The sequence below is a fragment of the Diospyros lotus genome, chromosome 6 (genome assembly GCF_014633365.1).
Source record: "Diospyros lotus cultivar Yz01 chromosome 6, ASM1463336v1, whole genome shotgun sequence".
Lineage (NCBI taxonomy): Eukaryota > Viridiplantae > Streptophyta > Magnoliopsida > Ericales > Ebenaceae > Diospyros > Diospyros lotus.
This window is the reverse complement of record NC_068343.1, coordinates 21,127,932-21,142,266: the sequence shown is the minus strand read 5'-3', so window position 1 is coordinate 21,142,266 and position 14,335 is coordinate 21,127,932. Positions and strand designations below refer to the sequence as shown.

Here is a 14,335-nt window from a genome sequence, read left to right as displayed (position 1 = left end):
CAAAAGAGGTTTGTAGATCTTAAATCCTAATTAAGATTAGATAATCTAAAAATCATCCTCATTGTCAACATCAAGATCTAACATTTCCATATTCCCATCATCAGAAACATCATCTCCAATATCCTCTTCTTCCACATCATATCTCTCTTCCTCTTCATCTTCATCAGGTTCAATTGGAGCATTTGAAGTAGAAGTAGCCCTTCTTCTACTCTTTGTCAAATTTAGAGTTGGAGCATTTGATCTAGTTGCATAGTGAGCTTTTTCAACACCAGAAGCCCTAGAAACATCAGCCCATGTTAAATCATCGCCCTCATGTACAAGTTCATTATCTGAATCATCAACTTGGTCAATTGTCCCAAGCAACCACTCATTACTTTCATCAATTTCATCCAAGGAAATGGGATCTATTGATTTACGTAAATTGAAGCGACGTCTCAAAGCTCTATTATACTTCACAAATACCAAATCATTAAGACGTCGTTGCTCCAATCGGTTTCTCTTTTTGTTATGAAGCTGCCATAATAATTAAATTAGAATTAGTAAGTTAAAAGATATAAGAAATCATCTAGTTAATACTTAATATTACTAATAAGATTGAAATGCTTACATGCTCAAAGATACTCCAATTTCTTTCACAACCCGAAGAGCTACAAGTGAGACTACAAATCTTCATGACAAACTTTTGCAAATTAGGGGTTCCAGTGCCAAATTGAGACCACCATTCAACTGAGAAAAACACATACAAATTAGCAATTAAAAATATAGATTATTGATCTAATTCTAATCTAAATTAGATAATTTAGAAAACCGTGTTACCTGGTGATAATTGATTCCTTCCTCTAATACATATTTGTTTGCCAAATAACCCTTCAGAATTCTTATAAAAGCTCAACTCCTTCGAAAGTTTGTCTTGCACTTCTACGGTGGGAACCAGCCTCTCTATGCAAGCATACAACCCTTCAATAACCTCGTTGTCTTCTCTAATACTTTCATTTGAGTAAAAAAATGCTGGATTCAAATAATATCCAGCTGCATGTAAAGGACGATGCAACTGAACATTCCATCTCTCATCAATGATTTCAAATATTTTCTCGTATTTGCTCTCATCATCAAAAGATTTTGCAATGGCTTCTTTTGCCCTATCCATAGCCTCATAAATATAAGGCATGTCAGGTTTGTCCTCATTATCCACTACTCTAAGCACCTTGACAAGAGGCCCAGACACCTTGAGAGCAAAAAGAATATTTTTCCAAAATGATTCCTGGAGCATTGTTTGAGCTGCTTGTTTACCTCGTGTTTCCTTTGCAAATCTAGAGTTAGTCCACTCTTCTGAAGTGAACATCTTCCTCAAATTAGCTTTTTGTTTATGAAATCTTGAAAGGGTGAGGAAAGCTGTGGCAAACCTTGTTTTTCCAGGTCTTAGCATCTCTCTTTTTTGTGTAAATGATCTCATCATATTTAATACTTGTGCAGAGCTATATAGGTACCCATTGATTGAACATGCCTTCTGAAATGTGCTCTTAAGTCTAGGAATTTTAAAAATGTCCTCCAACATCAAGTCCAAACAATGGGCAGCACACGGCGTCCAATACAAATTCTTGTGCTTAGTCATTAAAAACTCTCCTGCAAGACATTAATTCAAGGAAAAAAATAGTCCTTAATTTCAGTAAAAGTTAAAAAGAAAAAAATAAATTAGTAAAAGTAAAACTTACCAGCTAGAACATTCGTTGAAGCATTATCAGTTACAACTTGAACAACATTTGCTTCTCCTATCTCCTCCACAAAACGGTCAAGCAATTGGTAAAGTTTCATTCCATCTTTAGCATAGGAAGATGTGTCAATAGATTCAATAAACACACTCCCCTTCGGACTATTTACCAAAAAGTTGAGTAAAGACCTATCTCGCTTATCCTTCCAACCATCACACATGATTGTACATCCATATCTTGCCCATTCCTCCCTATGACTCTTCATAATTTCTTTTGTGTGTTCCACCTCCTTCTTAAGATAAGGTACTCTAACCTCATGAAAACTTGGGGGTTTCATTCCCGGACCAGCTCGCCCAACAGCCTCCATCATTGGCTTAAAACTAGGGTAATTAACTGCATTAAATGGTATACCGGCTTCATACATCCATCTACTAAACCAAACACATGCATTCTCTCTCAACTCTTTATTGACATGACTTTCTATTGTAGTTTGCTTTCCTTTTGCATCCTTTTGATTACTCACTTTAGGTTTAGCAGATAAAAACAAATCAAGAGGCCCTCTTTGCTGTTGCCTTTGTTTTTTTTGTTGCATAGATGATGCTTGTCCTTGCATAGGCCTTTTACCACGGTTTTGGAAGGCCCCTACGTCCATTTCATCATCAACATCATCTCCTAGTGTGTCTATATCATCAAAATCTGGCATATCATCAAAGTCATTCTTCCCTTTCTTTTTTGACATAAACTCTATAATTTCGTCTCTAACATGAGGAGGACATTTTGAACAAATTTCAGCATTCCTATAACCTCCAGCAAGGTGCTGTTTGGCTCGGTATACACCTCCTTTGGTTAATTTTCCACAAAAATTACATTTGAAAGTGTTAAGGTCATTGGGATTTACCAAACTATGATATTTCCATGCTGGATCTTTTCTTCTACCAGCAGATCTACTATCAGGATTAAGATCAATAGTGTTGGATGTCATTTTAAATTTTTGATTCCTGCAAGATACACAACATGTCAACAACAATACCACTCACTCTAAAGACCATCTTAAGGGAAAAAAAAATACCGCAAAGGGTCATTTGTCATTGCAGCTATGCAGCTCATGGGGCTGAGTGCTGATGCAGTTGACGTTGACCACTGTTCTATTTATGAACAGTATTGAACTGGCAGAATTGCTAAGGCCTAAGGGTCATTGGAGCCATGCAACTCATGCTACTAAGAGCTGCTGACCACTATTCTATTTATAGAATAGTAATAAACTGTTAGGAACTTAGGAGTAATAAAATAACTCCTCTAAGAACAAATAAATATCCAACAACAATAAGAAATCAGCAGTTGCTGGCAGCTGGCTTGCTGCCCTTTGTGTTGAAACTTCTAACTTGAAACTAGAAAATAAATAAAGAGAGGAGACAACAATGAACATACCTGGAAACTGTTTGTTGTTTCCTTTGTTTGATGTTTGTTGTTTCCCGTTGCTAATAGCTATGCTGAGAAGGGATATGATGCAGTAGGCTAGCCGCTAATAGCTATGCTGTCGGCTGTCCGTTTGAAGAAGAGAGAGTAGAGTCAAGAAGGGAGATAAGTTGTGTAGCAGCTATAGCTGTGTTGTTTGTTTGAAGAGGGCAAGAATAGCCGAGAAGGCTGTTGTCCGTTTGAAGAGGGAGAGGAGAGCCAAGAAGGGTGGTTGTGCAGCTTGTCCTATCTGTTTGAATAGGGAGAGAAGAGCTGAGCAAGAAGGGAGGGCTGTGCTGTTGCAGCCGTTCATTTGAAGAGGGAGAGGAAAGCCGAGAAGGAGGGAGGAGTTCTGGTTGTCTTGGAGCTGTGCCGTGACTGCCGTGGAGAGGAATAGTCGAGAATAGAATAGAAGGGAGAGGAGAGGACAGCAGCAGACTTTTGGGATTTCTTCTGTTTTAAGTCTCTTTGAATTCAGCTTTTTAGAATATATTGTTTTCCTTTATTTAGGTATAATTTGAAATAAGATTAGATTTGATTAAAATATTGCAAGAAATACTAAAATTAAACTGAAATTCAATTAAAACAAACTAGGCGCAGCCTTGGGCGCCTAAGCCCAAGGCTGCGCCTGAGGGCTTGGATGCGCCCAAGTGCGCCTGGGCAGATCTCGCCCGCCTGGGCGGGTTCTAGGCGCCAGGCTTGCGCCTGGTATCAAGGCGCGCCTAGGCGCGAGCCTAGGCATGCCTTTAATAACACTGATCCCTACTTAGTAGGTTTATGTCTAACCCTGGAAAAATTCACTGGAAAGCTTTATAATATTTGTTAAGATACATCAATGGTTCCCTAAATGTTGGTTTAAACTTTCAGAGAAGAAATGATACTCTTGACCTAGTGGGATATGTAGACTCGGATTTTGCAGGAGATAGAGACTCCCGTAAGTCCACCACAACATATTTCTTCACCTTGGGGGCCAACTGCTTTAGCTGGAAGTCTCAGCTGCAGCCTTTGGTTGCTCTGTCTTCCACTGAAGCAGAGTATGTGGCTGTTACTGATGCTTTCAAGGAAGCTATCTGGCTTCAAGGTCTCTTACAGGAAATCAATCTTCTATAAGGTAAGGTCAAAGTATTTTCTGATAGCCAAAGTGCGATTCAATTATGTAAGAATCATGTTTATCATGAAAGAACTAAACATGTTGATGTAAAGTATCATTTTGTAAGAAATCTGGTAAGTGATGGAACCGTTGTAATCCTCAAAGTGTCTACAAAAGATAATCCAGCTGATATTGGGCCAAAGGTAGTGACTGCAGCTAAGTTCAAGCACTGCTTGGGCTTACTACATGTCGAAGTTGGTTAATCCAAATCAACCAAAGCAATGAAGGTGAGGATAGAAGTTTGTGAAGCACACAACGACACCGTTTTTAATTTAAGGACCCGGGCAGGAGGGTCAGCAGCAACCACTGCCACGTGGCAGTGGAGGGCAGCTTGGCAACCGCCCGGGCGTCCTTTCTCTTGATCGTGCCAATTGTCTCGTCCTTGTGCAATTTGGACCGTCAATGCCACTTTTTATCTGGTGCAATCCAAGCCTTTCAATTGCATCGAGCGACCCCTATTTATTTACTGTGCATCGGGATGTGTAAAAGTAGAGATTGAGAGAAAGAGAGTGAGTAGACGCTTACGGGCTTGAGGGTTCTTTCTCATTTTTGTTGTTTTCAGACTCTCTGGCTCCTTCTCGGTCTTCTCTCTGGTTCGAATAGGGTAAGCCTCTGATCTTCCTCTTTTTATGGTTTTGAGGCGATTTTGGTAGTGAACCAGTTTTTGTAAATAAGAGTGATCGTGAGGCTTGTATTCAGTGAGTATTGTGAACCCTATTTTATCTCCGATAGTGCAGTGAGCTCTCCTTTGCCGGAGCTCAACGTGGACGTAGCCCTTTCGGGTGAACCACGGTAAATCTCTCGTGTTATTTCGCTTTCCATCATTTTATATTTGTGTTTGTCTGCTGTGTATTTTTGTCTTTCCGATTTCGACTCTATTGAATAGTATAAAGGTTTTTTAGTGATTCAAAGTGTGTGTATGTGTATGGTTTGCTCTCTGTTTGCGCAACATTAACTTTATTCCCTGATTGTTTGATATGTGGACATGAGTACCCCACAATTGAAAAGATATTTAGTTTGGAGCAGTGATTGAATTAGATGAACTTTGGGTTTCTCTCTTGGTATTCTCCTCCCCTCTTGGTTTCTCTTCTTTTATCCTCTCTGTCCCTTATGAATTCTTCTCTGCTGCTTCTTTCTCCCTTCTCTTCTTCTTTGCTAGTCTTCCTATCTACTTTATCCTCATGTTCCTGTTACTCTGCAATTCTTCTCCATCTTATTCCCCTTCCTTTCACTTCTCTAGATCTTCCCACAGTTTATTCTTTGGTGCTACATTAACTTGGAATCAAAGCCTAACTTTAAAATACAAGTGCTTCTCACCTTAAAGCCATCAGCAACAGGCATAAGAATCAGCTTTCCATGCAAGTTGAATACAATGAAAAACCACTCAAAAACCACTCAAATTAACCCAAAATGATATTGAGCCAACCCACTCACTCAGTGATTCAGCCAACGACAACAGCAACCAGAGAGCATCAATACCCAATTGAATGGGACCCACTATAGTCCAGTTCTGAAGCTAACTAGTTATTAAAAAAAACGGGGGGGGGGGGGGGGGGGGGGGGGGGGGGTGGTGGTGAGTAGAAGCATACTAAGTATCTACTCATATGAAGTAAATCTTGGGGAAGTAGGAAATGTGAAGCGCTTTGGGATTTCAGCATTTGGAGTTACGGCAAGCACATTAGAAGCTTAAATAATGTAAGTGCTCCTTGCCTCAGTATTCTCCTAAACATAGCCTCCAAAATACAAGCTCATGTGAGTTGCATGTCAAGGGGCCTCAAACTTGCAACATTTTGGGGGTGACAGAAGCGACTAGCAGAGACAGTGCTCAAGCAGGATCATCACCCTTGGGGTGGAGGTGCTTTGACCCTCAGCCACAATGGTCCAGTATACCTTTCCCCATTCTAGAGAGGAGGCCATATCAATATTCAACTGTCGATGTAGTACCTTCATGAGGTCAGTTCATTTGGAAATGACTAGAAGCATGGATAGGGCTGCTTCCTTTATTGTGAGATCTAACTGAATATTTTGCTCAAGGAGCAATATGGCAACATGAAAGTGTTAAGCCATTCTGACTTTCATTGTTTTATACAAAATAATTATAAGAAGAACATCTACCTGTAATATCAGGGTCTTTGCAGAAATCTTCAAGCTGGCATTTGAGTTCCCCTTCACTGAAAACCAGCCTCTTTGCAGCCTAGGAGATTCATACAGGAGCATCTATTAATCAAATGCTGAACACCAGATTTCAAAATGTAAACAGTAGGTTATATTCAGAAAGGAACAGCAAATACTCGTCGCCATCTAGAATGTACCAATTCAACCTATGCCCCCAATACTCTACCAGATATGATGGATAATATCTCCCAGCCCCAAAATAGCACTCGAGATAATGAAAATATACTTGAAAAGAATATACAAGCAAATTTCCAAAACAAATGAGGGAATGATCTATTTCCAACAGTAAAGACCTACATGTTGCAACAACTTGCTCAAATTGAAAGAATGTACATGATCTTTTTCAAGAGAATACGCCACCAGTTGTGGATGGTAGGGTTTAGTAGGAAAGCTGGCATATAAGAACCCAAAATTTCAGGAAAGGCAAGGACCTTCTCATTCCCTATGTTTTGTGAAATTGGTGAGGGAATGAATAGTGGCTCAATGACCTACCAATCAAACTGGCATCTAGAGCATGGCATAATGGAGATCCAGGATCAAAAATGTAGCATGCTGCATATTTTGAAATCACTACCATGAGGTACACAAAATGTAACTCAGTGAAAACATGATGAAGGTATGGCCAAGTACAACAAAATTTCTAGTGAATTGTCTCAAATATCTTTCAACTTGAGATATGAGAACACAAATTAGTGCTTTAAACTCATATATTGCTGCTAATGTGCTTCCTATTTTTCACTTAATAACTCTACATTTTGTTAGGTCTCAGTTGGCAACATACTACTAGTACTCTCCAAGCAAGGATTATGATAAGGGAGAGATATTTTTCTTCTCCTTTCATACTCATCTTCCTGATGCCAATTGTAGTGTGAATCATATTAGTTATGACATAAGATCCATCTTTAACTATACAATGTAGTTGTTAGAATTGCATGATTCACGATTTGAATCATGCAACTCAATACATTTTTGAACTAGACCGACTGAATCTATAGGAGAATCAAAAATTGGAAAGAATCAGAAGTGAATCGGTGAATCAGAAGTAAATCATGAACCGGTCAATTCTTATCAAACCAAAAATTTATCCTGGACACCCCTCCATCTTCTAATGACATTTATACTTTATCCATAAGGATTCATAGGAAGATAAAGGGTAAAAATCTTGAAGGTGAAAAAATTAAATTGATTAATACCAAGGAGAAAGAAGACAAAGAAAATTAAGAACAAGAACAAGAGGATATGCTCGTACTCAATGATAATGGTGAAGGAGAAGATGATATTGATGATGACTTTGACCTTGAGGATGATTAGTTAGAACTTATAAGATGATGATCTTAATAATTGATATGCTTTTATTCATTTATTTAGTACTTAAAGATATGCTCTTAGGATATTAAATATTTTATATGAATATTTATATGGCATTTATGCTTGAATTTATATTTATTAGTTTAAAATATATATATATATTGAATCTTACAATTCGATTAGATTCCCATACACTCCTATTCTTATCTTCTTCTCACACATCAATCCTGCTTTTAATCTTACTTCCAATCTTCACTTATATCTTTGTCGTATTGACAAGCACAAAGGATAAATGCAAATTATAAAGTAGTTGTCAGGATGGAGGTCAAAGTAATTGTAGGAGTGGACACTAGTGGTACTGTGGCAGGTGTTAGATTATTTTCACATAAGTTGTAATATCATGACTGGTGATGATGATGTCAATATTATGTCATGACCCAAGGATATAGTAGTAATTAGATAATAAACGAATTTCTTTTAGTTGTATTGTACTGCCTTCAGCTGTATTGATTTGAATAATTGGCAGCCCTATTGGCGTCAAACCTAGCAACCAAATCAGTATATAAGGCTTATCCAATCTGATTCAAGATACAACAATATTATTGAATGAAAACTGATTTCAATCTCTCTAAATTTCCCTCTCTTCCTCGGTTCTCCCTAATCTCTCTCTCTGTTTCTGAACTTGCCTAATTTCCTTCCATTTCTTCTGATCTATCTTCCCCAAATTCCTTCAAATCATCTCTTAAACCATAGGTTGAACCCTAGGTACGTGACATATTAATGTAGTAGTGCAATGACATTTTGGTAATTTCACAGAGGTGTAATTGAGATTTTACCAAAATAATGCTGGATGTGAATGAGAAGAGTACTTAACTTATAGCAAACAAGACAAACTATTTGGCAGTTCAAGCATCATTAAGAAGCACCCATGTAAGAGGTTTCTCAAACCATGTGAAGCTCAGTCAACACTATAAAAGACAAGACGAACTTGTAATGATGCTTTCTGGTACTCTACCTTGGCTATCAAAGGATCTTTGATGTCAGCAGCAGTATAAAAATTGACACGATCTCCATCTCTATACATATGAAATGATGAGAAAAATAGCAACAAAAAAAAAAGACATGATGAGTACAAAGCATGTAAAGCAACCGCATAAGCCAACTGTCTTTATAAATCCACAAACCAAGATGCTCACACTGGTTCTGGAAGCTCTTCCTTCATCAAAAGCCCATCTTTTACAAGCTCGTCAAGGGAAATCAAAAGGGTATTACCACAATTTGCATCCTGAAATCATTCATTAGGAACTTTAAGCCTCCTCACCAGCATACATGAAAGAAAAATTAGAACTTGCTCCTAAATTTCATAAAAAGTCACAATAAAAAAGCAGAAATGGAAGTGATTTAACCATAGGGATGATGAACTTAGGTTCCATAAATATAATCAATGTGTCCAAATGAATTAAGATTTAAGCAAAGCAAGTGAATAGATTGTACAAAAGATTTTGAGATTCACAATAGGCATGACTAGCTGACTGAAACCATATACCGGAGAAGCCACAACTTTCTGCTTCAAATTGTATAACAATAAAATGTATACTGATGCAATGGAAGCCTATTTGGATAAGGTATGATTTTTAGTCCATCGGACAGCCTATTTCATCTAAAAGCAGTTCATCAGACTCTAAATTTATAGAGGCCACAAAGATAATTAAGAAAAAAATGGAAAGTGTTCCACAGATTGTCAACCGCTATAAAAAATCTGTGAATGTAATAGCCAATTATTCTTGATGCAGTCTCCCCCAATCCAAAATTAATTCCTACTGCTTTTCTTGATGTATTCACTTTCCTGGCTTTTTAGACTTTCTTTACATTTTCCAGGGAGAGGGAAATACTAGTTAACAGATTAAACATAGAAGTGCTACTTGTAACCTGTCCTGCGTATGGGGATCCCTCTTCATTACCCTTCCGCCCAGGAGGAACCAGAGGAAGAACCTGAAAAATACAATGAGCATACATTTAGACACCACATGCATATGCACAATAATATAATCACAATATCTATCGATATATTTTGTAAAAGAGCATAGTGAACATAGAGCATAAGTACATTTGAATAGGAAATCCACAAACAAACAAAAAAAAAAAAATATAGAAAAGGAACAATTACAAACAAATTGAATTGTAAAACAGCATAAGACATCTAATATTATTATTATTAGCTAAAAGTAGTTAATATTAATGGTTTTTTGGATAAAACTAGCTATTAACAAGTCATGAATTTTATGCTTTTCTTCCCCTTTTTTCTTCCCGCTTGCTAACTGAGAGGAGTCAATGACATTAAAAGGTGCACAAAACTGCAGAGAGTATATTATAGCAGCCAAATGGTGAAGTAACAACTTCGATAAGATGAAAAGGCAAAAATCATAAACATACTCAACAAATTATAAATACAGTTAAAATTTCAAAGTAGCAGTGTGTTTGGGAGAGGGAGATAGAATGGAAATGGGTGAAAGGGAGTTCTCCCAGTTTGGGACAGAATAATAATATAATGGATCGAAGAGAATTTTACTTTTTGTTTATCCTCTTTGATGAAATAAGATGGATGAAAACTTCATTTTTGTACGTTAGCAACATTAACCGTCATAATTTTATAAAAATTCAAATTGGTCCTTTAATTTAACAAACTTCTATTCTTAAATCAAGAAAGTATTAATTATCATTTGTTCTAGAACATTTTTCTATTCCATCCACTTTCACTTCTCTCTTAAACATTACTTTCCAACCCTTACACAGTTACTCTCCAAAAACACTTTCGTTCCATCCTTCTCTATTATTCCATTACTAGCTCTCGCCCAAATAGAGCCTAAAGTTCAAAGAAAACAAACAGTACCAAGTCAGTCTAATAAATTAAACTCATTGCCCGATTAGAAGAAAGATCTGAAATGATTGATATCCAACAGTGAAGTGAACAGTAGTGGAAATTGCACGGAGGAATAGAACCTGCCAGAGGGAGCAACCAGCGTCGTGAAGCCAATCGAGGAAGCGAAAGGCCTGGTCGCCCAGGTCTCCAACGCCGTATGGTCCGTGAAACGACGTCGGATGGAGAAGAACGCCAGCTCTCCTGCGGTAGCCGGGATCGGGTTTCGGACGCCAATCAGTGTAGTCTTCCGGCAAGTCCTCGCCGACGGCGGCGGAGCAATCAGAGAACTGAATCGACAGGGCTCTTTGCCTCGCTGGAGGTCTCAATCGGGTGGCCGGGAAGAGTTCGACGGCGGAGGCGGAAGCGGTGGTGAAATTGAAGAGCTTGGCGGGAGGAGGAGGAGAAGGAGAGAGAGGGGAAGATAGGAAGGAGAGAGAAGTGCGGATCGCCATGGATGAGGGATCCAAGGAAGGTGAGAGAGTGAAGAGAGAGAGCAGAGAAGGAGGCGCAGAGTAGAGTGGGAAGCGCGAAATGCATGCGATTTGCTTCTGATTTTCGTCCTACGATGCTATCTTGTCATATAGTATTTGGGTCTGGTCCACGCCACCATAATAATGACATTTTTTAATACATAAAATTGTCTTCTCGTGATTGGAATGGATTAATTAATAATTATTTTTATCATTAAATTTTAAAATATTATTTATTAATCATTAATATTTTAAAATTATTATTATTTAACTATTAAACTTTAAAATATTCCTTACTAGTTATTAATATTTTAAAATTATTTCTTATTCTTCACTCGTAAACTTAAAATTCAGTGACTAACAAGTGACGGGTGAAAGATAATTTTAAAATATTAATGACAAACAAGTAACATTTTAAAGTTAAATTACTAAACAGTAACAGTTTTAAAATATTAGTGACTAATGGCTAACATTTTAAAATTCAGTAACCAAACAGTAATAGAATGTAAAGTTGAGTAATTATTGACGTAATTAACTCGATTAGAATTATTAGTATTCAGATTTTTTTTAATTTTTAAAATATTTTTTAATTTTTTCATACACATTTTTATTAGAAGCAACATTAATTAAATTTAATTATATTCAATTAAATTAATTAAACTTAATTAACATAATTAAAATGAATTTAACTAAAGTGAAAACATAAAAAGTAAAAAAAAAAAAAAACACTATATCTACAAATCATTGTTACCATTGACGAATAAGTGATGGATGAAAACCCATCGTTGATAGTGGAACCCATTGCTGGAAGTGATGGGTTCCCATAACCCAAAGAACCCATTCCATCAAATTGAGTTATATAAAAATAAAAATTATTGAATCATTGGTGGGACAAGGTTTGATTTTGTAGGAAGGAGTTCCATTCTTCATTGCAATTTTATAAAAATTTGTAAAAATTAAAAATAACGATTATGTTTAAATCTTTTCATGTGTTAAAAAATTATTTCGACGAAAGCAGTACATTTTGAGGGTTAATAAAAAATTAATTAAGAGTTTGTATCCTAATTTGTAATTAGTGATAGTTAAAGAGGTTAAACTGTAAATATGTTTATGTGTTCATTAGATATCCACCTACTCTATAAATAAGATAGATAGGTGGTGGCCTCCTAGAAGTGCTCGAGCGATTTCTACAGAGAGTGGAAAAGCCTGGAAGTTCAAGTTTGAATCTCTCGCAGCTGTTTGCTCGGGTGTGCTGAGATTTGTCTCTTCTCCACATGACTATAGCCTCGGTGGAAGGGCACCCACAAAGGGAGTGCATCCCAAGATAGATAAGTGATGGTTTGATTGTTTCATTTCTATTTTTATTTATTTAAATTTTGTTCTTGTTTGTTAGTCTTTCTGTTATTTGGTTTTAATTTTGGGTGAAAAGTGATTAAATTCTTATTTAAAAACTAATTCAATGATCCTAAATTAACATAAATCGTGCTACATGTACATCACTTTTATATATCTTAAGTTACATAAAGGGGTATTATGACAAAAATACCCCTCATCTTCGTGCATCTCACGCGCCTCTATGCGTCTCATGAGGGACTTTTTTATCATTAATACACCTTTGTGTAGTCCAAAATGTACCAATATCATTATTCAATTAACATCGTGAGTGTAAACTTAAGAAACAAGAAAATGCTAATTTTATAGAATAAGGTTTGATTTTTCATATTCCAAATGTCATTATTGGAGTTGAAGCCTTTCCTCGTAAACTTAAGAAATAAGAAAATGTTAATTTTATCCGTAAGACGTAAATCAATTGGTAAAAAAAAAATTGTTGAGATGTTGCTCTTTGAGCCCTCGAATTTCATGTTTGAGCTCTGGTTAAGAGATAGTTTAGCAGGCTAGGAGCAGCCTTAAAAATAAAAAATGCTTGCCACCTTCATGTTTGCGGTTGTGTTAGGGGTTGAAACATGTATGATAAATTTTTTAATTTATCTCTCCTATTGAAATCGTGAGATCGAATAACGAGGTACTTGTGATGGTGCGTTAACTAAAAGAAAATGCTACTTTTGTAGGATAAGGTTGGATTTTTCATCTTCCAAATGTCATCATTGGAGTTGAAGCCTTTCCTCTTGTCCATTTTGAAGAAGATTTGACGTTTGTTCTTGATGAATCAAATCAATGTAGGAAAACTTACAAACAAGGTGCCAGCCAATGTTTCTTTTTTTTTTTTCTTTAATTTTTATTAAATTTAATCTAACATAGTTCAATTATAATTGATTAACTTAATTTAATTAATATTGTTCGTGATGGAGTGTTTTAGCAAAAAGTATTAATCATAAGGATCTTTAGGGTCATTTCTAAACCATAAAGATATTTATATACATGAATCATGCTATATGTACATTATTTTTGTATATCTTGAGCTACATAAAGAGGTATTATGACCAAAATACCCTTTATCTTCATGTGCCTCACGTATCTCTATGCGCCTTATGAGAATTTTTTTATCATTTAATATCCCTTTATGTAGCCCAAAGGGTACACAAAGATATACTAATAGTATTATTCTTATATGCATATGCCACAAATTACAAGGAATTTGGAGACAATTTACCCTTTTTTATATTTAATAAATGTTTTTAAAAGGTAGCTTACAAACCATAGATTAATTACACTAATAATCATTCAATTTTGTATTTTGTTATTATTTAGTCACTGAATTTTAAAATGTTATTCATTAATCACTGATATTTTAAATATGTTACTACTTAGTCACTGAATTTTAAAATATTATATGTTAGTCACTAATATTTCAAAATTGTTTCTCATCCGTCACTCGTGAACTTAAAGTTCAGTGACTAAGGAATGATGGGTGAGAAACGATTTTGAAATATTAATATCTAACATGTAATATTTTAAAATTCAATGACTAAGCAGTAACAATTTTAAAATATTAGTAACTATCACGTAACATTTTAAAGTTCAGTGATCAAATAGTAACAGAATATAAAGTTGAGTGATTATTAGTATAATTAACCCAACCAATGCATGCTAAATTCAAGCAATCACCCATTTATTTTTAAGTAATTACAATAATGTTCTTGGTTGTTAAAAATGGTAAAATAACCAATTTACCTTTGTCTTTTTAAAC

The 14,335-nt window shown here is 36.0% G+C and overlaps 2 protein-coding genes across 2 annotated transcripts in view; both read right to left on the bottom strand.

Moving 5' to 3' along the window:
• LOC127803646 (4-alpha-glucanotransferase, chloroplastic/amyloplastic) overlaps nucleotides 1-11,262 on the bottom strand; it is a 56,926-nt gene extending 45,664 nt beyond the window's left edge. The window contains exons 1-5 of the mRNA XM_052340046.1: nucleotides 10,798-11,262; nucleotides 9,727-9,789; nucleotides 8,994-9,082; nucleotides 8,813-8,873; nucleotides 6,430-6,508 (exon numbers count right to left, since the gene is read on the bottom strand). Of these exons, the coding sequence (XP_052196006.1) occupies nucleotides 6,430-6,508; nucleotides 8,813-8,873; nucleotides 8,994-9,082; nucleotides 9,727-9,789; nucleotides 10,798-11,169 (664 nt within the window). The 5' untranslated portion in view covers nucleotides 11,170-11,262. The remainder of the gene's footprint in view (nucleotides 1-6,429; nucleotides 6,509-8,812; nucleotides 8,874-8,993; nucleotides 9,083-9,726; nucleotides 9,790-10,797) is intronic.
• Nucleotides 491-1,480, bottom strand: LOC127803647 (uncharacterized). Its single transcript, XM_052340047.1, has 2 exons — nucleotides 817-1,480; nucleotides 491-726 (listed from the first exon to the last, which is right to left on the bottom strand). The coding sequence occupies exons 1-2, from the start codon at nucleotides 1,454-1,456 to the stop codon at nucleotides 566-568; spliced, it is 801 nt and encodes a 266-aa protein (XP_052196007.1). The 5' UTR covers nucleotides 1,457-1,480; the 3' UTR covers nucleotides 491-565.
• Nucleotides 11,263-14,335: the final 3,073 nt, after the last annotated feature.

What these genes read in the sequence shown, in the direction of transcription:
- LOC127803647 (XM_052340047.1), bottom strand. Translation starts at nt 1,456, where the DNA reads ATGATGAGATCATTTACACAAAAAAGAGAGATGCTAAGACCTGGAAAA. An exon ending in AAGGAATCAATTATCACCAG is followed by an intron (nt 727 to 816) that starts GTAACACGGTTT and finishes TGTTTTTCTCAG; the next exon opens with TTGAATGGTGGTCTCAATTT.